This window comes from Protopterus annectens, chromosome 9.part0, assembly GCF_019279795.1.
Source record: "Protopterus annectens isolate FY-2018-M chromosome 9.part0, PAN1.0, whole genome shotgun sequence".
NCBI classification, from domain to species: Eukaryota; Metazoa; Chordata; order Ceratodontiformes; family Protopteridae; genus Protopterus; species Protopterus annectens.
In genome coordinates this window covers 1,508,738,452-1,508,766,245 of record NC_056743.1, presented here as the reverse complement: position 1 = coordinate 1,508,766,245, position 27,794 = coordinate 1,508,738,452, and the positions used below count along the sequence as shown (strand labels likewise).

The 27,794-nt window shown below is 44.0% G+C and overlaps 1 protein-coding gene across 1 annotated transcript in view; it reads right to left on the bottom strand.

Moving 5' to 3' along the window:
• The window catches only part of PGLS (6-phosphogluconolactonase), a 164,621-nt gene that overhangs the window by 32,226 nt on the left and 104,601 nt on the right, over positions 1–27,794 (bottom strand). Inside the window, exons 4-5 of the mRNA XM_044084451.1 lie at positions 11,946–12,047; positions 10,740–10,880 (exon numbers count right to left, since the gene is read on the bottom strand). Coding sequence (XP_043940386.1) covers positions 10,740–10,880; positions 11,946–12,047 — 243 coding nt within the window. The remainder of the gene's footprint in view (positions 1–10,739; positions 10,881–11,945; positions 12,048–27,794) is intronic.

Below are 27,794 nucleotides of genomic sequence, written 5' to 3'. Positions count from 1 at the left end.
GAAGGGGCTAGAAAGACTCCCATCTGGATCTAGGTGCGGATGAACTTCTGCATCATCCTGTCCATCTCCGCCTCGCTAAGGCTATGGGTCAACTGGAAAGATGAAGCTACTGACACCAGCCAGGAGTGCATATGAGGGGAAGCTCTAGAAGGTGGCCTAGATACCTCCAGCTCAGGGGAGAACCTGGGCATTTGTAGCCAAGGACTACTAGGCCTAGGAGGGTCTTAGATTTTGCTGGAGGCCCCGCCAGAGCCGAGCAGTCTGGAGACAGTTTCCAAGTGTTATTCTTCCTGTGCTCATCTCCATCCCCAGACCTCAAGGTGGGAGTTTGAGTCCCAGAGGCCTAGGGAGAAACGGCAGTAGAAGATGCTGCCAAAGCCATGGTTACGGGGACAGCCGATGAGGGAAGAAAGCCCTTCATGACCAGCTTAGCCCTCCTGTTCTTAAGGGCCCACGGGTTGAAGTGTGCCCAAATAGGACAGGAGGTAAGCAAATGGGCCGGACCCAAACACTCTACACACAGAGTGCGGCCATCAGCTGGGGAGAGCTTATGGCCACACACTGTGCACTTCCTAAATACTGGCTTGGGGGTCTCGGCCATCTTAGGACACAATAAGCAACCACAGAAACTCACACACACACTGCTCGAAAAAGAGAGACAGCGGGAAGGCCAAAGGGAAAACTACAGTAACTATTTTTATTTGTAAACACCGACAGACAACACGGGTAGGGGAGGTTGAAAAGAGAAGACAGGGAATAACCTACACTCACACCTGAATGAGAAACAGCAAACTTACTCAAAAAAAGCCTGGAGCTCAGTGACCATGATGCGTAACTTTTCAGCGGCAAACAAGATCTGTGGGGATGGAAGGAGACAGGGGAGCATTATGGGTAAGGGGAGGAGCTCGGATCAGATGCTAGTGATGTGGCCGTCTTGAATCCGTATACCCACAGGTTGGAGATCAAATTAAGTTAACTACTTCACATAGGATGTTATGACTCAATTTAAAAATGAAGATAGAGAACTTCTATAGAAGCAATGCAGAACATGTTTTCTTGCAGTATGAGTGGAGTTAAACTTCAACTGCAAAAGAATGCAAACAGAAGCAACACAAGAAAGAAAATCATGACAAAAGCGAGGTATGAGAAAAGGCAGACCAAAGCAGTTAACAGTATAACATCTAAATTTTCTTCAACATCATCTGGCGTGTCTGAAAGTGAAAATGAATATCAGCCTATGAAACCTACTGAGGTGGTCAGTACTGCATCACCTAAGAATATCTTTGCATCTCCTGTGGTTGTCGGTGCCTTAGATCATGTCAATCTTTCTGACTGTAGTGGTGTGTTGCCGGAGACATTGCTCGGGCCCTTGGTCATGACAGTACTGATAGAATGCTATCTAGAAGTTCAGATCTCTGATGCAAGTTACGAGAGAAGTTGCAGTATCAGGAGAAAATTTAATTTCCTTTGAAGGTCCTCTTTTGCACTAGGATGGGAAAATGCTACCCAATATTAATGGATCCAAGGCAAGTGTAAACGGATATTCTATTACTGTCATTGCAAATGACCAGGAAATGTTACTAGTCATTCCAAAGAAAGAGAAAGGAACAGGACTAGTCACAAGCAAAGACTATGAATGGTGCAAAGCTTACAGCGTCCACTGTCGCCAAACATTCCACAACGTCTCATGCGTACAGATGAAACAGAACTTGTTGCCGCTGAAAGTCTTGTAACACACAGAAAGTACAGTTGTGTACACTTACCATAAATTTAGATGTTTGAGTGTATTCACTGTTGCAGTCTTCACATTTGGGTTCTCCCTACCAGGATAGCCATCGGCCACCACGAATACCAGATGCTTAATATTTCTGCGTCAGTTGCTGTCGCTTCAAGTCTGACGTCAGGTCAGTAGTATAAAGTAAGGCAGCCAACGCCATTACATCAGTTTTTCTTGCTCTAACTTGTCAGGAGCCCCCAAGTAGGAGCCAGGTTCTGGTGGAAGAACCCCACCAGTAGAAAGTAAATACCAATATGTCCCTTGTAAGGAAAGAGAAGAAAGGAGGATGGAGAGAGCGAAACCAGAACTGCAAGAGAGTGAATAAACTCAAACATTTACATTTAGTGTACACAACTGTACTATGTTCTTCATGTTTCACTGTTGCAGTCATCATATTTGGGTTGATTCCCAAAGCTGAGGAAACGGGTGGAGGCAGTCAAGGAAACTAGGGGCTGGCTAGTATGCCCTTCAAGACTGCAGAGGCAAACCCTGGATTTGGAGAAGAGAGGCAGGTGGTAATGTTTGGTAAAAAAGTGTGAACAGATGTCCAGGTGGCAGCCTCCAGGATGTCCCTGGTAGGGACTCCTCTGAGGAAAGCTGCAGAGGTGGAGGCTGCTCTGGTAGAGTGAATCCTGACCCCCCCCCCCCCGGGGGGAGGCTTTCCATGTTGTTTGTAGCAGAAATGGATGCAGTGTGCTATCCCATTTGGAAATGGTTTGTCTGGAGATGGCTTTGCCTTCTGCCCCAATCAGACTTTCTGAAGGATTTATTCCTGTCTATATAGAATCTGAGTTGTCTGTGCACATCTAGAGAGAGTGCAGGATCCTTTCCACCTTGTTCTGGGAATTAGGAAAAAAGGTGGGCAAATGAATGGATTGGTTGAGAGCCACACTGGACACTCACTGGAAATCCACATCCCGCCCCCACCCCAAACAAAAAAGACCACAGTGAAGAACTTCTCTAAAGCAAACTTCACACTACTCAAGACTGGTGTAGTATCCTTCAAGGCCCCTGAGCCAGTGGAAACCACAACCCAAGCTGCGGAAGCCCTTACAAATGCCTTCTATGAACACCTCCAGGACTGCATGGATCAGGCAATCCCAAATAAAACCAAGACTCTTTCCACAAAGGGCAAACGTCCAGTCTGGTGGACCCCAGCCATTAACAAACTTTACAATAAGAGGAGAAAGCTATTACATGATAGAACAAAATCCATAAAAGGAAGACACCCCTGATCATTATTAGTAAAAAATATGAGCACTCATAAAATCAACTAAGGCCAATTTTGAGAGAAAAATTGCCATGGATTCAAAGGACAATCATAAGGCCTTTTTCAGCTATGTTAGGAACCTGGGTGGAAACTCCCAGATATGCTCAGAATTAGTCCAAAATGATACAAAAATCACTGAACCCACAGACATTGCCAACATACTGGCAGACAGGTTCAGTGCAAACTTCACCCCTCTCCCCTAAAGGAGAGATAACTATCCCAGCCGAGTGTAGCCTCCCAGACATCTCAAATGCGCAGGTCAAAGCTGCTCTCTCTAAAGCTAAAAACACAGCATCAATGGGACCGGATGGTGTCCCTGGCTGTGTGCTACACGAGCTAAATGAGGAATTAAACCCGCACATAAGGCAGCTGTTTAATCTCAGCCTTACCACAGGATACGTGCCCAAGGAGTGGCGTACGGCAACTGTGGTCCCACTCCACAAAGGCGGCGCCTCTACGGACCCTGGTAATTACCGCCCCATAAGCTTAACAAGTCTAGTCTGCAAAGCTATGGAGAGGATCATAATGAAGCTCATAAAAAAAAATATAGGGGACTTGCAGACATTGGACCCGACCCAGTTTGGCTTCGTCAAGGGAAGATCATGCCTTTTGAACTTGGTCGACTTCTTCGAAACAGGTCACCAAGGCCATTGATGAGGGAAAGGCAGTCCATACAGCCTACCTTGACCTTGCAAAGGCTTTCGACACAATACCCCACTCGGGTATTGTAGAAAAACTTACCAGCTTAAATGTAAACCCATATGTCACAAGATGGGTTGCAAACTGGCTTAAGGACAGAACCCACAGGGTTAGAGTTGCTGGCGCTATGTCAGACTCCAAGCCGGTCACAAGTGGTGTCCCACAGGGCTCGGTCCTTGGCCCCCTATTGTTCGGCATCTACTTCACAGAAGTACAGGCCAACATGGGAGGACTTTGGCTGACAAAGTTTGCTGACGACTGCAAACTGGGCGCCATAGTGGAAAGTGCATCGGACACGGATATCCTTCAGAAGGGACTCACGGAAACAGACAGCTGGTGCCAGAGCCATGGCCTGAAGTTAAATGCCAAAAAATGTGTAGTCGTACCCTTCGGGAAAAACAAGGTAACCCCAAGCTACCATATAGGTGGCAATCCACTAAGCACAGAAGAGGTTATCAGGGACCTGGGGACCCAGGTTGACAGTGGCCTTTCTTTTGACACTCACGTTGCTAAAGTGGTTAGAAAGACCTTCTACATTGCCCACCTGATCATGAAGGGATTCACATCCAGATCTAGTGAGGTCATTGTTCCCCTGTACTCTTCACTTATCAGACCAATGATAGAGTACAATGCCCCATTCGGGATGTATCTCACCCGACATCTGCAGCAATTGGAGAGACCCCAAAGTTCCTCACCAAAAGGATAAAGGGACTCCAAAATCTGTCATATGCTGCCAGATTGAAGAAACTCCAGCTCTATTCAGTCGCATACCGTCTGCTCAGAGGTGACATGTGCCTGACATACAAGGCCATGTCCAACCCGGAATTAATGGACATGCTCCACCTCAAAAAATCCAAATCCACCAAAACCACTAGAGCAAGCGACTTAAACCTTAGCACGGATATAAATAGGACGTGCTGGAGGGATAGATTTATCACTCAGAGACTCCCTATGCTGTGGAATAAAATCCCGGTCCATGTGAGGCAGAGCACCTCGCTGACTCTGTTCAAGAGAAATCCTGACCTGTGGATGGGAGATCGTAGGTTTACCCCGGGAATCATCTCTGTGTCACTGCTGGACAGAGGCACACCAAACTAATGGGCACAGTATTTTTTCATATAAGGGGTGGCGTAAGCCACAAAAATTTGGGTTAGGCTTATAAATGCCTTAGGGCAGATAGCCTAGTATAAACCTATGAACCTATGAACACCACCTTGTAGCTGAAGGATGGGTTAGTTCTGAGGGATACCCTGTCAGCATGGAAGATGATGAAGGGTTCCACAGCCATGAGCGCTTGCAGCTTGGAGACTCTTCAGGCCGAAGTGATGGCCAGAAGGAAAGCTGTCTTCCAAGAGAAAAATTTTAGCTCTGCTGAAGAAGCTGGTTCGAAAGTGGGGCAGGGTGAGCTTTTCCAACACAAAGTTAAGGTCCCAAGTTGGGGTTGGTGCTCTTCTTGGTGGCCTCAGGTTGCTGGCCCCTCTTAGGAACCGTTTGATCAAAGGGTGTGAGAAAAGGGGCTGCTCAGTGGGGAAATGAGCAGAGATAGCAGATGCATTAATTTTTTTTAAGAGAATAAACTGAGGCCACTGTAATAGGTCAGCTAAGTAATCCAGGATGAGAGGAGGGAGGGTTGTGCCGTATTGGCTCCCTTAGCCTAGATCCAGGTGCAGAACCTTTTCCATTTGTCAGCATAAGACTTTCCAGTGCTAGGGCGTCTGGCCTTACGTATAACATCTACAACCTGTTTACTGAGGTTGGCAGATTGATCCGGGGTTAGGGAATAAGCCAAGCTGCCAAATTGATTGTCTGCAATTAGGGATGCATGAATTCCTCTTCCCTCTGGGTCAGGAGGTTTGGAATCTAAGGAAGATGCCATGGTGGCAGTGGGGACAGGCTGCACAGCAAGGGGTACCAGTGCTGCAGAGGCCAGTCTGGAGCTATAAGAATTGTCCTTGGCTTTTCCTCCTTTAATTTTGAGCAGTACCCTGGGGATGAGAGATAGTGGAGGAAGGGCATAGATGATAGATTGACCCAGGGGAAGGACAGGGCATCCACTTTCCAAGCTATGCAATGATACTACCTGGTGCTGAATTTGCTGAGCTGATGGTTGGTGTGGGAGGCAAAGAGGTCGACCTTCGGTGTGCCCCATTTCTGAGTTATTAGGGTGAAGGTTCTTCTGTTGAGCTGCCACTCGTGTGGGTCCAGAAGATTTCTGCTTAATTGGTCTGCCAGAGAGTTGCGAGAACCTGGTAAGAATTGTGCTAACAGGTGCAGTTGAATGGCAGAAGCTGTGTGCCAAAGGGTCATGGCCGCCTACATAGAGGGTAGGAGTGAGTCCCTCCCTGCTTGTTGATATACTGCATCACAGTGGTGTTGTTTGTTTTGATCAAGATAGCCCCTAGGCAGAGAAGGGGCTTGAAAGCTATCAAGGTGTGCTGGACAGCCATCATCTCCTTTTGGTTGATGTGCAGAGGGATTTACTGCAACCTCCGTTGGCCATGTATGCACCTGCCGTCCAAGTGTGCACCCCAAGCATAGTCTGAGGAGTTTGTGGTTTGGGTCTGGATGGCGGGGGATGGTGAGAAAGGGAGTCCCTTGTTGTGGGAGCATGCTGTTGCCCACCAAAGAAAATCTTTACCGAGGCAAGAAATTATAGGTATAAGAGAGAGTCTCCAGGTCTTGAGAGTGTTGACACCAAAGGCTTTGTAGGTACCACTGAAGTTTCCCCATATGCAGTCTGGCATATGGAATGAGTAGTAAGCAAGATGCCATAAACCCCACAGCTTGCAGGATCTTCCTTGCAGATAACTGGGGTCTGCTGGCTAGTTGAGAGACGTAAGCTGTCAGGAAAATCTGTCTGGGATGCTGTGTCAAGGCTTGCTCCCAGGAAGATAATCCTTTGGGTGGGCACCCGTTTGGATTGCTTTTCATTGATTGTGTACCCTAGGGAGGTTAGTAGGGTCTTTACAAAGGCCAGGTGCTTGAGCAGCTTTTCCTGGCTGTATGCCTGAATAAGGCAGTCGTCCAAGTATGGGTAAATCTGGATATTCCTTTGTCTGCAAAAGGCAATGGCCGAAGCCAGACATTTTGTGAAAACTCTGGAAGCAGTAGATAAGCCAAAGGGAAGAGCAGAGAACTGAAAGTGTTGAGATCCTGCCCTGAAAGAGAGATATTTCCTTCACGATTCCCTGATAGAAATGTGGAGGTAGGCCTCTTTTAGATCTAGGGTGGCTAGCCAAGCGTCCTTGGACAGCATGGGTAGCAGCTGCTGGAGGGTGAGCATTTTGAATTTTGGGATCACCAGGAAGGTGTTTAGAATGGACAGAGGATGGGGCGCCAGGTGCCCTCTTTTCTGGGCACAAGAAAAAGCCTGGAGTAGAAACCCTGGCCTATCTGTTCTGCAGAAACGTGCTCTACTGCCTTCATAGAAAGCAGGGAAAGGATTTGCTTTTGAGCCTCTGCCCACTGGTTTTGTGGTAGATCTGGGAACCCTTTTGGGGTTGGAAGGGTGTGGAAGTAAAACCTTTATCCCAGAGACACTATGTTGAGAACCCAGTGGTCGATGGTAATGGTGGCCCAGGTGCTTGCTTGAAAGGAGAGTTTTCTTCCTAGTGTTAAAGTGAAGGTGGACAGAGGGAGGGGGTGGGTGAGGTGAATCATTGTGAGTTCTTACCATAAGGGGTGGCTTAGAACTCCCTGGTTTTGAAGTGGAGCTAGTCCACTGCTTAGATCTCTGCATTCCCTGTGGGTGCTGTCTGGGGGGGGGGGGGTCTGGTTCCCCAGGGCCTGGGCTGGACTGGCTTAGTGTGAGTAGGAAAGGACCAGTGCTTGGTGGGACAATGCCTGCTGAACCTGGGTGGCTGGACCTGTAAGAAATCCTTAACAGTTTGTATAGATTTTGCTTTTTCTTCCATCTTTTTTAAGACCTCGTCTGCTTTAGTGTCAAATAAGTTGTCTTTGTGCAAGGGGGTATCCAACAATTTAGATTTGACATGACATGGTCTGGCAGAGGCTGTTCCTTAAGCCATGTATGCCTACTAATGACAAATCCAGTGACTGCTGCCCTGGAAGAAGCTTCAAGGGCATCAAAATCACAGTGCAAGATGTGTTTAGTTACTTGACTAGCAGAATGCACTAACTCTTGTAACTCTTAAGATTCTGCACAAGCAGAAAAGGAAGACATTTTTTGTTTGAGGAGTTCCAGGGTATATTGCTGAAATTTTAGTACATGGAGCTGACAATTTACTGCCCTGATAGCAAGAGTAGCTGAGGTGTTTACTTTTTCACCCAATCTGTCTAGTGCTTGGGAATCCCTGTCCGAGGAGGTGAGATCCTTACCAGAGTTTGTTTTAATCCCTTTAGACCCTTGAGAAATTACTTCAGGGTCAGCAGTAGGAGTTTTAAAAAGAAATGTGTGCGAGTCAGGGACTCTATAGTACCCGTCTGGTCTTCTGGGTGCAGGAGGGAGGGTGTCAGGAGTTGAGCTGGATTCCAGGAAAACATCCTCCACAACATCCAGGACTGGGGGGGGGGGGATGGCCAAGGGTCTGTGCTGTGGAAGTTCTAAGAATTCCCTGAGTCTCTTTTTAGACTGAGGATAGTCTTGACTCTCCCGTTGGAAATGCTCCCTTAAGGTATGAAGGGTTTTCCCCAAAGGAAAAATCCTCTGGGGGAAGAGGCTGAAGAGATGGAATCTTCTGCATCAGAATCCTCATAAGTAGAGAGGGGCTGCATATCTTCACATTCAGCTGCATCAGAGTCATCTGACTCTTATTCAGACAAAACTACAGGGGACAGATCTCTTTTCCTTTTGGAAGGGGTAGCTTGGTTTCACCTGATCAGCAAGATGAGATCTTCAGCATTTTAAGCATTTGAGACTGAGGCAAGGAAGCAGGTGCCTGAGAGTGGGTCGTCGGCTTCTTGGGTGTGGTTCGTACCCTGGCCCTAAGAAACTCTGTAGTTTTCAAAAGAATGGTAGTTGCGAAAGAAGATGTCGGTTTGTGTCGAGAATCAGTAGTGTGAAGGACTCCCTCAGAAGCTGGTGCCTGCTCAGCGGCTCCAGACCCATCCAAGGTAGAGACGACCGCAGGATCCTTGGTCCAAGAGGTTTGCGGCATACCGGACTCTGAAAGGGTCTTGGTAGCGGCCTGCGAATCCACAGAAGTAGGAATCAGGGGCTGCGAAAGTGCCTCACTGAAGACCAGAGAACTAACTGTCTCGGTCTTCATCTTTATGTTTTTTTCAGAAGATCTGCTGTTGGATGGTTTACCAAAGCCGTATCTGAATTTGAGGACTGTAAGCAAAAATATCTAGCTACAATAAGGGCCCGATGACCGATAGTTCTGGCATTGAAAAAAGCACAGAAGCGACAACGGGGGACGTTGTGGTCTGGGCCTAAACAAGTGACGCAGTTAAGAATGAAAGTCTCGGTGTTGTATTTGCTTTCCACAGGCGAGACAATTAACTTTTTCTGACATTGTTTAGTGCAAGAAAAAAGGATCCCCAACGGGGCACTTAGCTTTAGAAGACTTCAGCTTCAATTCAGTAGACGAAACTCCAGTAGCAGCTGACTGGCACTCATGCGAACTGCTTCTGCTTCAGGCTCCATGGCAAGAAAGAGTGATGTAATGGCATTGGCTGCCTTACTTTATTACTACTGATGACATGACATCATTCTTGAAGCGACAGCAACCAATGCAGAAATACTAAGCCTCTGATATTTGGGCCGGCCGAAAGCTACCCTGGCAGGGATAACCCAAATATGATGACTGCAACAGTGAAACACGAAGAACATCACAGTCATTTTTTTGATCTCTTGATTGAAGGAGGATCAACAAAAGTGAAAATATTCCTGAAGAAAGATCCCAGAGTGGACTGAAAGTCCAGTTTTCAATGAACTCTGCAAATCAGGCATCCAAACTGACCGTTAATGACGCAGCAGAACGAGGGATAAGCCTCACTGAGAAAAATTCAACGATAACTTAACAAAAGATGAAGAACAGAAGCAGTTTGTTCTTCTGTTGGTGGTAAGCCACCAAAATAAGTTCCCTTCTGCATCAAAAGCAGCTGTTATATCATAGACCATTGAATATTTGTTGAGTTCACTACAATATACCATTAAGTTTAGTGGTAGATGTGCTGGGGCAACCCCTAAACTGCATTTGTTTTCAGTAAAGTTTTGTGCGCCTTTCACTTGTATATGGGTCTACCTGATCATAACGAATGCAAACATCGACAAAGATGGATTCATCAAGACAACATCCACGAAAACCCACTTCAACAGACCGGATGAACAAAATCCTTCCCAGTGTAAGTAGTAAAAGTCACCCAAACACACACAATACCCACCCAGATGGGGGGGCTACACCCCCCCCCAAATTAAATATACCAACTCCAAGATCACACTACAGTTTCAGAAAGGGCAAAGTTCATCTTCACGGACAACAGGTTACTTATCCTGGGAAGAATTTTGTTTATCCAGTCTGTTGATGAAGTGGGTTTTCGTGGATATCTTCTAGATGAATCAGTCGTCGACGATGTCTGCTTTCAATATTCTCAGGTAGACATAGATATATACATCTATATAGCTATATGTCTGTATATGCACAGACACGCACGCGCACACACACAAACACGCACACACACAGACACACACGCACACTAGAGGTTTTTAAAGATTAAACTTCGACCATATAATATATTTTCATATATTTATTTTAACTTTTCGTCTGGGCTGTGGCTGAAATGTGTCCACTGTGACCAGTTCACTATGCTGGCTACCAAATGAATAACTACAAAAAAATAAATGAAGGACACATGCAATTACAGATTAATGGCACAATGGAACCATTTATATTTTGGTAAACAATGTGAAACTATACCAGTGACAAGCAGATTTCTCAAATACTACAAAAACTTGTTTATTAAAAAAAAAGCATCAAGGTAGAAAAACTAGTTATACAAGAAAATACATTTTCCAATCAGCTTGCTCACCTTCAACACTGTGCCTTTACTCTCCCCTGTAGCCACAAATACGACATGACGTGCCGAGTTCAAGACTGGCAGAGTAAGGGTGACTCTCCTGGGAGGTGGCTTTGGTGAGTCAGAGATGGCAGCAACAGATTTTTCCATCTCCTAGAGCAAGAGAGAAAAAGTCTTACTCCAGAAAAAGCAGATGAAATAAAAGAATTAGCCATTTTAAATATACATTTGTTGCCATAAAAACTAACTACAGAATCCACTACTTGAAATGCCATTGAAATGAAACAGTTGGGCATTATTTACAGTAATGGGAAGTAAGAGTTTCCCTGACATTATCTGAATAGACCAGACCAGACCAACATAACAGCATTGCTACATCCAGAAAACAAGCAACCGTGGTAAGGGGTGTGGGGGTGGACCAGAAAAGCTGTAAAATGTTGGGCAAGGGGCAGGTAAGCTGAGCAACTACCAAAGTGCCCTGCTCATAAAGAGAGATGAAGTTGTAGATTTTGCTGACCAAAGTAAAACCTGGTGATACAAAGTGCAGCTAAGCAGTAGTTAGGAAGGGAAGAAAGCAGATTTAGGACTGTCTGTGTGTACATGGGCAGCTGTGTGTATGCCATAAGAAGATCCTAAGGTAAGGGAAAAGGAATTTAATAAATAAAACATGAATGAATGCACACGAAAACCACTACACTACTAGAACAGTCACCTGTACTCCAACACCAATAAAAAGAGAAAAATCTGCAACTTTTGGAATGGGGGTGTAAACAAAGCCATATGGAATTAAAGAAAGAACTAAACTGGCATTCTGTATTTGGGAAAAATATGGTCCTTACCTAGTTTTAAGATGCTCATAGAAAGGGAGGGCAGAGGATGAAGACAAAGGGAAAGGAGCAGAAGTCAGCTGCTTTTTGTTTAGGATACCAAAAAAGACTTGTAACTAGCTCTAGACAGGCTACCAGTCTATTAGAGGATAGACAATTCTGCACAAATCTTAATTAGACAAAAGAAAGCAGAGTCAGAGACTAAGAAGACTTGCAGGGAATAAATGACAGATCACCACCAGAAAATGATGAAGTTGTACTGCCTCAGATGGAGAAGTCCAAAATTATAAACAATAAAATGTGTCAAATAAGAGCGTTACTTACAGACCAATAACAAATCACAGTGAAGTTAGCCTATCAACTGGCCATGCTTTCCATCTACTTCTGTTACCTGAAGAAGAGGATGATCAGGAAACAGTGAACAAGTATGTCCATCTGGGCCCATCCCCAATATGATCAAATCAAAAACGGGAAAGTTATCACCTGGGAGCACCTGCAAGAAGGAAGCAAAAATACAGATTTCATTTTAGGATCAAGCAGTCTCACCATAACTCATAATCAAGCAATCAGGCATCAGTTAGGCATGCATAAATTAAGACAATGTGAGAATCACAGTTCCAAGAAAAGTTTGGACCTCACCAGAAGGCATCTATGCAAACAGTGTGCGTTACTGTGCAACAACCACAGTTCCGACTCACTTGCGGCAATACTTTCATGTGCAATAGTCAACAATATTGGATTATCTTTATGCTGTGTTACAGTTAGTGCCTTATTTCCTATAACAGCAATGACATTATTAGTGTGCAATACTATACTTACTTTTGCATTAATTGATATAACATACAAAAATTGCTCACAGATGGAATTTTCCCAGGACACAGACAGACAGACACACCTTCCCATCATGGATCACATTATTTAGGAGAACAGAATGTGCTCCCCAGATGTTCAATATGATGGACTAGTAGTACTCATTAGATAAAAGGACAGCTTTGCTTTTTTGTCATTTAAATGGTAAATACGGTTGTTCTAGTTATTTTTCTAGAGTTCTAAATCCACCTCAGAGAACTTTTCAGCATCATTATATTTTTAGCATACGAAAGTACAGTAGTAATACCATGCTAAAGTTCATCAGTCATACCCCTCTGAAAGTTGTTGTTGTGTCTTTCGGCTTTTCCCAGTTAGGGGTCGCCACAGCGGAACTCCGGTCCACTAATGATTGGCAGTAAATTTTTACGTGCAGAGTTGCCAACCCTGATGCACAACCTTCAACGAAGGTATGCCCATTCACGCACGTCTCCACACAGAAGACGCTGTAACAGAGAACCGAACAGGACGTCTTACTGTGAGGTGACAATGCTACAGCAGCACCGCCACCGCAGTCATACCCCTCTGAAAGTACGGCACTTATACCAAGTACTGGCAGAGACAGGGTGGGGGTATACAAGGACCTACTTCCCAAATCAAACCATGGCCCTGGAACTTTAACCTGTGGAATGGACAGCAGGGCTCCAAGAGTTGGAAGCCTTACACAGGGCATCCACAGACACTAAGGCAGTGGGCATGGAAAGCTCTCCCAACCAAAACACTCCCATAAAAGTAAAGAAAATCCTGTCCACCTCATTGGGCTGAAAGGCCGTAGTATCAAGGTTTATCCTCTTGATTCTGCAGAATGACCATAAGGAGTTAGATCACTCAAAGATTGTAAAGCAAGCCGAGCATACCTCTCAACAGTCTAGATTTTCCCAGAATGTCCAGATTTATGCCTCATTTTTAGTTTGTCCTCATACAATTTGTGGTTTTATGGTAAATCACTAAAGACTGACATCACTAAATAATAACACACGTTTGAGTTTCAGACTTCAAATCCCTCAGAAAATGCATGCTATCACAAATCATGTTATTCTAACAAATTTTTAAGTTTACAGGAGCAATTTTTAAACTCAGTCTCTATGTTTGGACCTTTGTCCCCCCATTATCTTTGGATTTGTCCAGATTTCTTGTGCTAAGAGGTTCAGATGTATGGTGGGGAGTGCACCCCCCTCATACAATCTGAAGGGATTTACCAAATCTATGGTCATCCAGGGAAATGGAGAATAGGGAACTGGCCTGTTTGCTGTCCAGAGCCTCAGCTGGGGGTCATATTTTGGCTCCAAATGCTTTGAATTCAGGGAAGCCTTCTGAGTCTCTTTGCAATTAGCTTTGACTCAGAGATGTCAACTAATCTTATGATGCCTTAGAGAACAATGGGACAAGATGCACCAAGTGGATAAAAAGGAGGAAAGGTGAACTGTCATATGCACAGGCAGCCTTACAGAAATGTCTAACTGGGCGAATGGTACTCTGACAGGAAATGGGTTACTTAAATGGCAATAAAAATCTGACATCCAAGAAAGTAGCCATTTGACAATATCCGTGCCAAAGGTGCCATAATTGGAAAAGACAATGTTTAGTAAACAGATACCAGAAAAGCAGACATCAAGTAAACAGTTGCTGAGAAAACGGACACATACAGAACTGATGCTAGGAGGGCTCCTGAGAAGAAGCCAGGAAAATGGACACCAACTGTCTCACTGGAAAGGCTGACAATGAAGCAAGCAAAACTTGAGCTAATGGAACTGGGACCATAAATCAGGAGAAGTAGCAGTGCTACAGCTACTGGAATCATTAGCACTGGGGAAAAAGAATCAACATACTAAAATATGCACAGAAACTCCTTGTTGCCATATTACTATGGTGTGCAGCATTCAATGTTTTAGAATGGCAAGTGTCAAATACAGGCCAGTTGGTCATACTCAACAGTGGGGGAAAAAAAAAAAACAAGAACTGCCTTACAGCAACCAAGGTGACAGGCCAAGGAGAATAAAGGCCTCAACAGCCAGCGAAGGAGAGGCAGTTGATTCAACTTTCATAAATCAAGAAGAGCTTATATGATTCACCCAACAGGTTACCAGCATCCTTGACTATTAGTTTAGGGTTTAAACAATCATGTACAAATGAAGGCCCCTCCTCTATATTAAGGGAATGGCTGGTCAGTCACAAGCAACCACATGTAAGGAACCTTGACAAGCGGTAGTATGACAGGATGCTTTTCAAAATGAAAATGGTCCAAAGCCTTTCTGCAACTCGTTTTAGTAATGTTAAACCTAACACTTACTAAATAACTACTAGTGGTATGCCAACTGCCAAGACAAAATACAATACACTCAAAAGTGCACATAACCAGATGGAGTGTCTTTAATTCAAGCGCATTTAGAAAACATAGTAGGTAACATGAGTGAAGATAAAGAAAGGTCTAGGGCCCAGCAGAAAGGGAAATGGAAATTGGTCACTCATAAGACAGTAAAAGAAAGGAAGGAAAAAATATACTTGAACACCAGCGTCTTCAAAAACAAAAAAATTGACAGCATTTCTTCAGATTGTAAAGCTTTCATGTGGAAAAGATAAGGGGAGAGAGAAAGAGGACTGCATGGTGCGTGATGGAAAAAAGTGGAACGTCTCTCAACTTTTACTTGTCAATACACATCTTACCAAACCTTGAGTTCCTTTTACTACTTCTGTTGCTACTACTGCTTTCCCTCCAGCTCTGAACTCTCTTTGGAGGTTGGTTCACAGAATACTTTTTCTGTGCACTGAATTTTTGTTTAGACCTTTCCTCCATTCTGCCAAGCTCACGTCATTCCTTTCTGTGCCTCCTTGTCCACCAGCCATACTGTACATCTTTATTAGCAAAAGGCATACTTTTCTTTCAATTTTCAAACATTCTGCAATGTCACTTGCATAACAGTGAAACAGGCCACACAGTACCAATTCCTATGTTACCATCCATTAAGAAGAGAAGCTCATCCAGCACTTAAAAATGCCATGCTGGTAAATGTAATGCTTGTATATAAAAGAAGCTACACTACCAAATACTTAACCACTTGTGCTTACAATGGGCAATACCTTGCAAGGGAAATTTTGCTGCACATATTGCTACATAAACGAAACTAATAACATCTTGGAAATAATACTGCATGAATAAAAATACCCTTCACTACTAAAGCCTCTATAGACTAAGCAGTCTAATGAGCTTGCACTTTAAAACATTTCTTCAGATTTAACTACACTTTGAACTTGTATAGCAAACATACCAACATTCTAGTATGTGAAGTGAAATGAAGATCAGAACTGTGCAGTTGCTACCTCATTCAACATGTGCTGTAAAACAGTGCAGTTTTTGCTTGTCACTGCCATGTTGCACACAATTCTGATGAAGCAAGAGCTGTCATTTCCTTCGGTCTACAAAGAATTAGCTTGGTGCTTCCTCTGATCAGTTAGGCACTAGTAGCAACACAAAACAGCTAGGTGCATGGTACACAATGAAAAAAATCAGAAAGCATTCGCTTTAAAAGAAAGCCTATATGTTCTCCTGTCCTCAATATATACATTTAGATTCTAGAAAAAACAGTGAACTAGCTGCATGTTTAGCCCCCAAAATAGAGGTGGAACATATTCCCTTTTATGAAAAAAATGGCTTATCCTTCTGCTCACTCGACAGTTAAACAGTCCACAGCAATCAAACAAACATACAGGCTCAGTCTTTAGAGAGATTCGGGCATTAAATCATGTGCCTTCTTGCATTCACTGTACTAATATACAGTCAAGAAGAAAGAAAGAATACTTATAATTAACATCCATGCACAACACCCACAAGCACATCTCACAGACGTAGCTACAGCCAGCATATATTAAATCATCTAACACTTAGAAAAGTGAACGATGATTTATTGACCCCATGTAAGCGAAAGCTTACAAACTCGTACGCTTAGAACAGCGATTTTTTTTTCCAAGGAAAAAAAATCTCTGTTCCAAAAAAAAAAACAAAAAAAAAACTTAAAGTGAAAGGGGGGGGGCTTTGCCCCCCACACATCCCCTGCTTAAATATACCAACTCTGAGATCGCACTACAGTGACAAAAACGGCAAAGTAATGGATGCGGCCAAGCAACTTCTTTCCCAGGGAAAGAATTTGCTTATATGCCGCATCATCATTTTGCCTTTTCAAGTTAGACCCAGATGCATTCGAAAGAATGCATCTTTGGTTATCTAATAGGAACCCCAGCCAGCTAGATTTCTTTGTCAATCCTTATTTTTCTCTATTCTAAAAGGACATCAGATCTACAGAAGGCACATAGTAATAACCCACCCAGCTCATTTGGATCATCCCACTGGGGCCACCTAGCACCTGAATAAGACCCATCATACTTTTGCTGGTGCATGTTACACCTCTGTTTCATCACCACACAGAGGTGGACTTCTTTTTTAAACTCCATTTGGTTCTGCCTCAGATTCCTTTAATAATTTGTCTTATCTGCTTATTGCCTAAATCTTTTATATCCTGCAAAATGTCTACAGACTCTCTGGTTAACCTCTACACACTACTTTCATAATACCCTCTTTTCACTTCCCCCGGTTGTCTCAAATTCCTCCACTAAATATCACTCTGCTGTCACTATCCTCTACCAACTTCTTATGCTTCACTCCTGTGCATTAGGCCTCAGGGCATTTATTTTTAACTTTTCCTTCCAGACTTCTTTTTTCTGCTTTGGAAGCACCAGACATTCCTTAAACGTCCTTCCCTATCCTCACTCTCTACCGTTATACTTCTCCTCTTTGCAACCTGGTTGCTCACAGACTACAGTCTCATAAACAGGAACTCATTTCCCAGGTAGCTTGCATGGCCTGCCCCTCAAAAAGGCATTCAAGTTCAATGTAAGCCATGGCTTACAAGAGGGAGCTCAGAGGTTTGATTTAAGGGCAACCGTGAGACTTAGGGTTAGAGAGCAGGATCTGTAATTAGGGTTTGGCAGTGACGGGAGTGCTAAAGTTAGGGTTACAGAATGAGGCTGGAGGTTAAGGAGTGACTAGAAGGTTTAGACAGCAACAGAGTTTTTGATTTAAGAAGGGTTTGGTTTAGGGAGCGGGGTTTATGGTAATGGAGCAACTGGGAGTTTTAGAGTTAGGGTTAGGGAGTGAGGTTTGAAATGAGGGTTAGGGAGCAAATGGAACACTAAGGGTTAGCGTTATGGTTCTGGGCAGGTGGGTGTGGATCTGCCCATGCACGCAGTAGGACTGAACCAGCGGAAGATCATGCACTTGCCTTTTCAAGAAAATGGTAGGAAGTGCGTCAGCTATGGATTAATGGCACAAACACACCAGTGGTAGCTCCCTTGCTGTCATATGATTTTCACACCTTCCTGCAGCCTTGTAGCTTATCCCGCTATTGAATATTCTTTATCAGTCTTCTGTGGACACTCTTCCTCATTTGCCCTTTTCTCTACCCTTAATGCTGGTGTGGATCATGCATTCTAATACTAGCCGTGATGATTCTCCCTTCAAACATATCTGAAGCACTCCATGTTAAATTTCACTGTGCAAAACACTACAAACCTACTAAAAATAACTAGTGTCAGTGGCTCAACAGGTAGCATGTTCACCTTTGGTGCTAGAAGATCATAAACCTGTGGGTTCTATTCTTATTCCAGGTAAATGGGTGTGGCATCCTCCAGCTGAGATGTTAAGAGTGAGGTCCCATCTACTTGAGCTGGTTGTAGCTCACGTGGATGTAAAAGATCCCATGGTGCCTAACAGAGGTGCCTCACTAAAAGAATACAGGGCATAAGTAAAATGTCCTATGCAGACCGCCTCAACGCCCTAGTCCTGTATTCAGTCTCCTACAGGCTTATGAGGGGAGCTCTATGCCTGGCATACAAAGCATTGTCAGACCCCACTCTGATATACCTCCTGCATATCTACAAAACAAACGGCACCAGAATTACCCATTCTAAAGCTGGAAAGACGGGTATGTATCGCAGAAACTACCCCATCTATGGAACAGGCTCCCCATCCATGTGAAGCAGAGTTCCTCCCTAACCCAATTCAACTGGAACTTGGACAATTAGATGGGAAATAGAAAATTCATCCCTGGTTTGGCACCCATGTCTCTAATGGACACAGGCAACCTGTAAATGGTTCATCTTTCAGGCCTCTGCATGTAAATGATTCATCTCCCAAACCCCTGCTTACACTCACCAAGCGTATTAGGGTTTATATTACATGAAAGAACGATCAAAATGTCGAGTACAACATACTCAACATACTTTGATCGAACGTTCATGTAATCAGAGACTCCAAATGTTGAAATTTGACTTTCCGAAATGTTTTGGTCAGCCTTGCTAGTGAGTGTAGCATGTTACATAAACACACTACACTGTTCAGAATGGCTAGAAAAGAGGCTGCTTTATTTTATATACCAGCTCCGAGATCTCTGTACATTGGGGAAAGGGCAATTTCCCAGTAATCGCTTGTGTAAGAAGTCACTTTGTGATGGGAAATTGCCCTTTCCCCAATGTACAGCGATCTCGGAGTTGGTATATTTAGTTGGGGGGTGGGGGGCAAAGCCCCCCACTTTGTTTTAAAAGTAGATGTGCTTGTGTAGGTGTGTAAGTGTTTGAATGATGTGAATAAGGGTTTGTATGCATTGGTTGTATGTGTGTGTGTTGTATGTTAGTATAGGGAAAGTATTGGATGAACAAAACCTTTTGATTTTGTATTTTTCAGGGTTTTAAGGTTTCGATTACATGAACGATCGATCAAAGTGTGTCAGTATGTTGTACTTGACATTTTGATAGTTTGTTCATGTAATATAGACCCGGGTATCAGAACTTGTCAGAGATTTGGGATGCATGGCTAGGCTTAAAAAGGCCCTTGCGGTCGTTAACCTAGTAAATGCCTATGAACAAGAACACTAGGGTAAAGCTCCCAAATGCCCTGGTCCAGTTCCTCCTTAGGATTATAAACACCACCATGGGTCATCATTAACCCCCTTTTTGCCATTTTCTACATTCAGTCAGGGTATCATGTCAATTGTAGCCATCTTTCTCTATTCAGTGCCACTCTCCTGCCTTCGACACTCATGCCTGAATGTCACAGGTCTTCTCTCCCACAGTCCATCCATCTTTTGTCATTGCCCTCGTTTCCTCTTGCCTTCTATGATGAAGAGAGGTATTGCCAGCTATGCCAGAAATAGGTTAGTGAACGTGTAACATATCTCAGCACAGCTAGCTGGAATTTTGTAAGGAATTATATGTCATTTGTATATCAAACTGATTTGAACAGATGCTTGTGTTCGAAACATATTTGTAAAGTTGCTTGTGTTAAAAATGTGCCAACAGTGTGCCCTGCTGGACAGAAAGAAATATACATGCATTATTGTAACTGTTTAAATGTACATGTTTTAAAAGAGGATACTGGAAGACAGGAGGTTAGTCTCTATCCACCTAACTTTGAAAATAGTTAGGAATTAAATTAACTGGCTTAGGCCATAAAGATTGTATCTTACCATTCTCAATGCAGCCAGAGACAAAATGTCTGTACTAGGAAGCTTTCTGCACTGTTTTTGCGGTGAACCAATTGCTACTCTGAAAGGGTGGAGGTTTGAAATTGTTTTATGACTTCCAGGAGCTGCAGACATTGGCAAGGCTCTGTGTGTATGTAATACTGACACATATGTGCTAAACTCTGACAGCTTCTAATCAAGGGAGGTAAGCATGCGAACCAGAAGTCAGATGACCAGATGTATGTGATGTCATTCTGTAATCCATCACTAAAAATGATATTTTAATACTAGGTTAGACTGAAGTCTCATTGCAGTCTGTTTTTGGAACCTGACAGAGAAGGACCCCCCTCACCTACTTCATCCTGCCTTGCTCTAGTAACTGACCAAGGAACAGCAATTCTTTAGATCAGTCAAGAAAATAAAGTGGGATTAGTCAAGTACATTGTGTGAATCTATTAGTCTGTGTTATCTATGACAAACTCTGACGCTTACTATAAATAGTTTAGTATTTTCATGTTCTTTTCTTATTTTATTATTAAACATACTTAAACTTTTCATTGTGGCTGGTCTTTTAGAGAATACTTTAATCTGAGAATACTTGCATATCTAGTGACTGCTCTGGCCGCTCCTGAAAGCCTTGCAGTTGGTTAAATGACCATTTAATATTATTATTATTATTATTATTATTATTATTACAAATCAGTATAATTAGGTACCCTTGCAACAGCCTTAGATTAGCTTTTTGTTTGGACAGAAGGCGGTGTAGCAAATTAATCTGTGCCAGCATTTCCCATGTGTGTGTGAGAGAGTGAGAGTGTCATCTGTTTGGAGCAGGGACACAAAGCAGTGGTTTCACAGAGAAGGTGCTGAAGAACTTAACTTGGACACTCGGCTGAGGTCTAAACTATTTAGCTGCATCAGTGGGGAATCTTATTGGGGACCTGGAGGGAGACAGAAATCCAGAACCAGGAAATTGTGCTTGATGTGAACAATTGCATCTGGAAATACTGGGTGTATCCATTTCTGTTCCAAATGAACGTCCCTCTCCAGTGCCAGTGGTGAGGATTCACACTCCTTGATTAAATAAGCACCTATCCAGGCATGTCTAAGGGTCAGCTCCTAGTGTTTTCCCCAGTCTACATGACGAATCTTGACATCTTGGGGCAATGCAGCAATTGCCTCATGTACACAGACAACCCTCTCCTCCTACCACCCAACACTACAACCTGTGAGAGATGCACTTATATAGCCAAACTGGATGCAAAGCTCCTTCACCCAAGACTGGACTAGACCAGTCATGAGGGGAAGGTAAACACTTGCACCACACCACACTCATCACATAGTCCATCAAAACCTACACCACTAAAACACACACAAAGAAACAACACACACCTACATTCGCGGAGGCTCTCAAATATCTCCCCAGGCAGCAGGGATGTCCAAAGCAAAAACGCAAGCAACCTCTACTCCCCAACACAACCCAAATGAAACACAGCCCACAAACTCAAGTGTGCCACACATGCACAGCCCATAAGGCATAACAATGTACCGAACACTCTAGTCTTAGGTGACTCTATAGTCAGGCACACTGATGTTGCACTCACCAGGCTAAACAAGAAGAAAGTTACTGTTAGCTGCCTGTCGGGTGCCAGGACCCGCCACATAACGCATGCACTCGGGTCCCTCCAAAACAAGTACAAATAGGACTCTGTCATTGTCCATGCTGGTGTGAATGACCTGAGACGTACCTCCCTGGAATACATGAAAAAAGAGACATGGAGGAGCTGTCCATTCTTGTGGCCCAGGCAGGTATGACCCTAGCCCTGAGTAGCATTCTGCCATCACCCAGAATGATACCACAGTACAAGGGCAAAATGATTGACTTCAACAATTGGCTAAGCTTCTGGTGTCATTCTAAGGGGATCCAGTATCTGTCTGCCTGAGATGACATGATCAACAAACCATGATGCTTTGCCAGGGATGGCCTGCACCTGTCACCCTTGGGATTCCGGATACTGGCTAAGGCTCTTGCCACCCCTATAGTGCCTTTTTTAGGCAAGGTTCAAATGACAAATTCACCACCGTAACAGGTACAAGCAAGCAAAATCTGAGGGTAATGCTACTCAATGCTGGAAGTCTAAACCTCAAAATGCACTCATTCGAGGCATTCCTTAAAATGGGGAACATCAACATCTGTGCAGTGACTCTGGTTCACGGCTCCAAACAGCACCCCTGCATTACCAGGCTATAATTCATACCACACCTTTTGGCTAACTAACCTGGATTGAAACACTAAAGGCAGAGGTGTGTCCATATTCATTAAGGATATCCACACCTCCAGGCTAGTTGCTCAGCATAATGCATCCGAGATTATTCAAGTGCAACTAAATCTGGGAAAGACTGCAATCCAAACTGTACCTTGCTACAGATCCCCCAGCATGGCCAGGAATCCTACTCCTTAATTCTTGATGCACTGGAAAATATTAGGGTACAACCTAGCACCTGAATACTGGGCGATTTCAACTACCCCACCATTAACTGGGAAAACTACTCAGGTACCAAACTCTTGTGCTCAACGTTTTCTGGAATTCATAAATTCCAACGCCTTGGATCAACTTATCAACACCCCCACCAGTGGCAGCAATATCCTAGACCTGGTCATTACCAACAAGGGCGACTGGTGTTCCACAACAGTGATCAATTCCTCGTTGGTCAGATCCGACCACAAGCTAATCACCCTAAACATACACATTGCGCCCATAACCCCCATTAGGAAAACTACCGTAAAAAAATTCTCCAAAGCTAACTTCACACTCCTTAAGACAGAAGTCGCAAACTACACGACACCCATGCTGACTGACAATAGAGGTACAACTGCTGAATCCTAAACAAATGCACTTTATAAGCACTTACACGAGTACATGGATCATGCAATCCCTAACAGAACCAAGATGCTATCCTCCAAAAAAGGAAGCCAATCTGGTGGTCCCCTGCCATAAACAAACTCTACAACAGAAGAAAGAAACTATTGCAAAAAAAAAAAAGAGAGTAAAATCCCATGATTGGAGGAACTCCCTTGTCAGCCTCAGTAAGAAGCGGAGATCCCTCATAAAATCCTCCAGAGCTTGTTACAAAAACAAAATCGCCACGGATTCTAAAGACAACCACAAAGCATTCCAAAGCACCATGTTCAATAATAGCCTTGCATCAGGCTTTGTGCCCACTGAATGGCACACAGCAACAGTTATCCCACTCCACAAAGGAAGAGCCACAACTGATCCCAGAAACTATCGCCCTATTAGCCTGACGAGCCTGGTCTGCAAGGCCATGGAACGTATCATCATGGAACTCAAAAGACATTGGTAACCTTCAAACTCTGGATCCCACCCAGTTCGGGTTTGTGAAAGGCAGATCATGCCTCCTGAACCTGATTGACTTCTTTGAGGCAGTCACCAAAGATGTAGAGTAAGGTAAGATGGTTCACACAGCCTATCCTGACCTCGCCAAGGCTTTCAACACTATCCCCCATTCGGGAATTACAGCTAAACTCATTAAACTAGGTATAAATCCCTACATCACAAGATGGGTTGCCAAATGGCTCACTGACAGAACCCACACTGCAAAAGTTGCAGTCTCCAAATCTGACATCAAACCAGTGACAAGTGGAGTACCACAGGGTTCAGTCCTGGGACCTTTCCTGTTTGGTATCTACTTCTCTGAAGTACAGGCTAACATAGAAGGCCTCTGGCTAACGAAGTTCGCAGACAACTGCAAACTAAGAGCCATAGTCAAGTCCCCAAATGATGTGGACATCCTACAGAAGGACCTCGCTGAGACAGATGCCTGGTGTCAGAGCCATGTCCTCAAGCTCAATGCTAAAAAGCGCAGCGTCAACCCCTTTGGTAAAAACTCTGTACTCATTAACTACCACATAGGCAGCAATCTACTTAACATCGAATGTGGGATAAGAGACCTTGGGAACCAGGTGGACAGTAGTCTCTCCTTTGACAGTCACATCACCACAGTAGTCCGGAAGTCCTACATGGCACACCTCATCATAAAAGGGTTCTCATCCAAGAAAAAAAAAGAGGTCATTGTTCCCCTCTACTCAACAGTCAGACCCATTATAGAGTACAACGCCCCATTTGGAATGTACCTCAAGACATCTGCAGCAGCTGAAAAGGCCACAGAAGTACCTCACATTGAGGATTACTGGCCTCAGACAAATGCCCTACAATGACAGTCTCAAAAAACTCCAGCTTTACTCCGTAGCATATCGCCTACTCTGAGGTGATCTCTGCATAACATATAAGGCTATGACAAACCCAGAGCTGTTGAACATGCTACACCTGAAGAAATCCCAATCCCTCCGAGCTACACACTCTAGGAACCTAAACCTTGTCAGCACAATAAACAGGACATGCTGGAGGGAAAGATTCATGTCCCAAAGACTTCCCATACTCTGGAACAGTCTACCCCATCTATGTCAAGCAAAGTTCTTCATTAGCACTCTTCAAGAAAAATCTTCATGAGTGGATGGGACGTAGGAAATGCACCCCGGGGATAACTTCTGTGTCTCTGCTCGACAGTAGCACAGGAAAATAACTTTCTTGGGTGGCGTAAGCCAGGGAACTTTGTTGGCTAGGTTTACGTAGGCCCTTGGGTAGATAGCCTAGTACCTACCTATGAACCTATTCTATAGCTAGGTCAAGAATCTCGATGACAACACTCAGATCTGCTCTGAGTTACAACACAATGGGACTACATATACAGAACCAACTGATATTGCCAACATCCTGGCAGATGGGCCCTTTAGGGGATGAGAGGGGGTAAGGTTAGCACTGAACCTCTCTCTATACTGGACGTATCCAGAGTTTCTGTAATCACGGCTGCACAGGTAAAAAAAACAAACACTCTCCAAATCCAAGAACACAGAATCCATGGGACTTGACAACATCCCAGGCTGCGATCTACACGAACTACAGAAAGAACTGGCACCCCACTAAGTACCATGTTCAATCATAGCCTCACCTCAGGCTCTGTGCTCACTAAATGGCGCACCGCAACGGTTATCCCACTCCACAAAGGGGAAGCCACCACAAACCCTGGGAACTACTGCCCCATTAGCCTGACAAGCCGGGTCTGCAAGGCTATGGAACGTATCATCATGGAACTTATAAACAATGACATTGGTAATCTCCAAACTCTGGACCCCACCCAGTTCGGATCTGTAAAAGGCAGATCATATCTCCTAATTCTGAGAGACTTCTTTGAAGCGGTCACAAAAGCTGTAGAGGAGGGTAAGGTGGTTCACACAGCCTATCTAGATGTCGCCAAGGCTTTCAACACCATCCCCCACTCTGGAATTATGGATAAACTCACTAAAGTAGGTATAAATCCCTATGTCACAAGATGGATTGCCAACTAGCTCAATGATAGAACTCACACTGAAAGTAGCAGACTCCAAATCCAACTTCAGATCAGCGACAAGTGGAGTACCACAGGGTTCAGTCCAGGGTCCTCTCCTGTTAGTCTGTACTTCAGAGAAGTAGATACCAAACACAGATGGTCTTTGGCGAACAAAGTTCGCAGATGACTGAAAACTAGGAGCCATAATCAAAACTCCTAATGATGTGGACATCCTACAGAAGGGCCACACTGAGACAGATGTTTGGCATCAAAGCCATGGCCTCAAGCTCAATGCCAAAAAGAGCACTGTCATCCCTTTTGGTACAAACTCTGTACCCATGAACTACCACATAGGCAGCAGTCTACTGAACACCGAAATTGTGATGAGACCTTGGGACACAGATGGACAGTAGTCACTCCTTTGATAATAACATTGCCACAGTAGTCAGGAAATCCTTCTACGTGGCACATCTCATCGCAAAAGGTTTCTCATCCAGGAAAAAAAAAAAAGAGGTCATTCTTCCCCTCAACGCGTCAATCATTGCACCCATTATAGAATAAAATGCCAATTTTGGTATGCACCTCACAAGACATCAACAACTGGAAAGGCCGCAGAAATACCTCACAAAGAGGATTACTGGCCTCAAACAGATACTCTACGCAGACAGTCTCAAAAAACTCCAGCTTTTCTCTGTCACATATCGCCTACTCAGAGGAGATCTCTGCTTAACATACAAAGCTATGTCAAACCCAGAGCTGTTGGACATGCTCCACTTAAAGAAATCCCAATCCCTCCGAGCTACACGCTCTAGGGACCTAAACCTTGTCACCACAATAAACAGAACATGCTGGAGGGATAGATTCCTGTCCTAGAGACTTGCCATACTCTGGAACAAACTACCCATCTATATCAAACAAAGCTCCTTAAGAAAAATCTTGATGATTGGATGGAAGATAGGAACTTCACCCCGGGGATCACTTCTCTGGCTCTGTTCGACAGAGCACAGGAAAATTCTTTTCTTGGGTGGCAAAAGCCAGGGTACCTTTTGGCTAGGCTTATATAGGCTATAGGGCCAGCAGCCTAGTACCTACCTATGAACAGGTCCAGAGTGGGGACATCACAGCTTCTTCCTCTCTGTCCCAAATCTTCACCAGATTGTCTTGTGCTTTCCTGCCCATGTGCCAGAAAAACCACAATTGTTCTCTTTGACCTTGTCTACAAATTAGAGATACCTTGGATTCTGCTCTTATCGTTTCATTTCTTCGCCTGTCCTACCACCCATCTCAGGCATTTATCTCCATTACCTATAGCTTCCTAAACTGGGCTGCCTTTACTACCCAGATTTCTGCACCATGCAGTAGTACTGGCACCATTGTTTGTACACATTACTTTTCAGCTTCTTTGGCATTCTTCTGTCAAGTACTACTCCTGTCACACTGTGCCAAATGGCTGCAGCCCCTCTGATTCCAACTTTGACTTCCTCATTCAGATTTTCCTTCTCCTCAGCCACTCCTGCCAGATACTTGAAGCTGTTAACCTGTTCCACTATTTTCCCTTCTATCTCAATTCTCAGCTTATGAACTTCACCATTTACTACCATTAAGACAATCTTATTTGTACTCAAGTATCATCCCATGTGACTTCTGTTTTGCATTCCATTCACCTATCCGTTGCTGAAGTTTTTGCTTAGTCTGTCTGCAATACCACAATGCATGCATACAGCAGATTTGTTGATTTGTCCCCTCCAACCTGTTGGCTAATGCAGTCCATCAAAGTATGAACAGCTGAATCCTGGTTTGCACCCACTGGGAACCCTTCTGCAAGATCAAACACTATACTTGAGTTATTGGGCCCTTCTACATAGCCTGCACTAATTCTATCAATGTTTCTGGGACTTAGAACCACTTTACGACTGTTTTCATGGACCTGGTCAAATCACATGGTCTCTCCAAGTCTAGGAATGCCCAGCTGGACTCTTTGCTCATCTCTAGCTTCTTCTAAACTATATGTCAGACTGCAAACATAGGGTCAGTTGTGCTGCGTCCTGATATGAATCTGAACTGCACATCTCCCAGCTTACTTTCTACTACTATTCTTGTCTTTAAATTCCAACTTGGGTCTCCTCTGGAAAAAAAAAACAACTAACCTAGTGAAACAAACCTAGTCCACACAGGATAGACATATGGACAGATAGACAGACAGAAACATCTTATCCACTGCAGTTAGGTTTTACACAAATTCTGACTTATCCCCACTACATCCTCTTTGCTGATAGCCAGTGACATCTAACCCAACCTTGGCCCTTCTTGACTTCATCCTAACTTCTCCAAATTATATAAACTTGACTGCATCTACCTCTCCGCACACGTACATCAGTATCAGAAGTATGGTCAACAAAATCCCTCTTCTACATGTCTAGATTGTTGACTGTAAAGCACATATTCTGGCCATT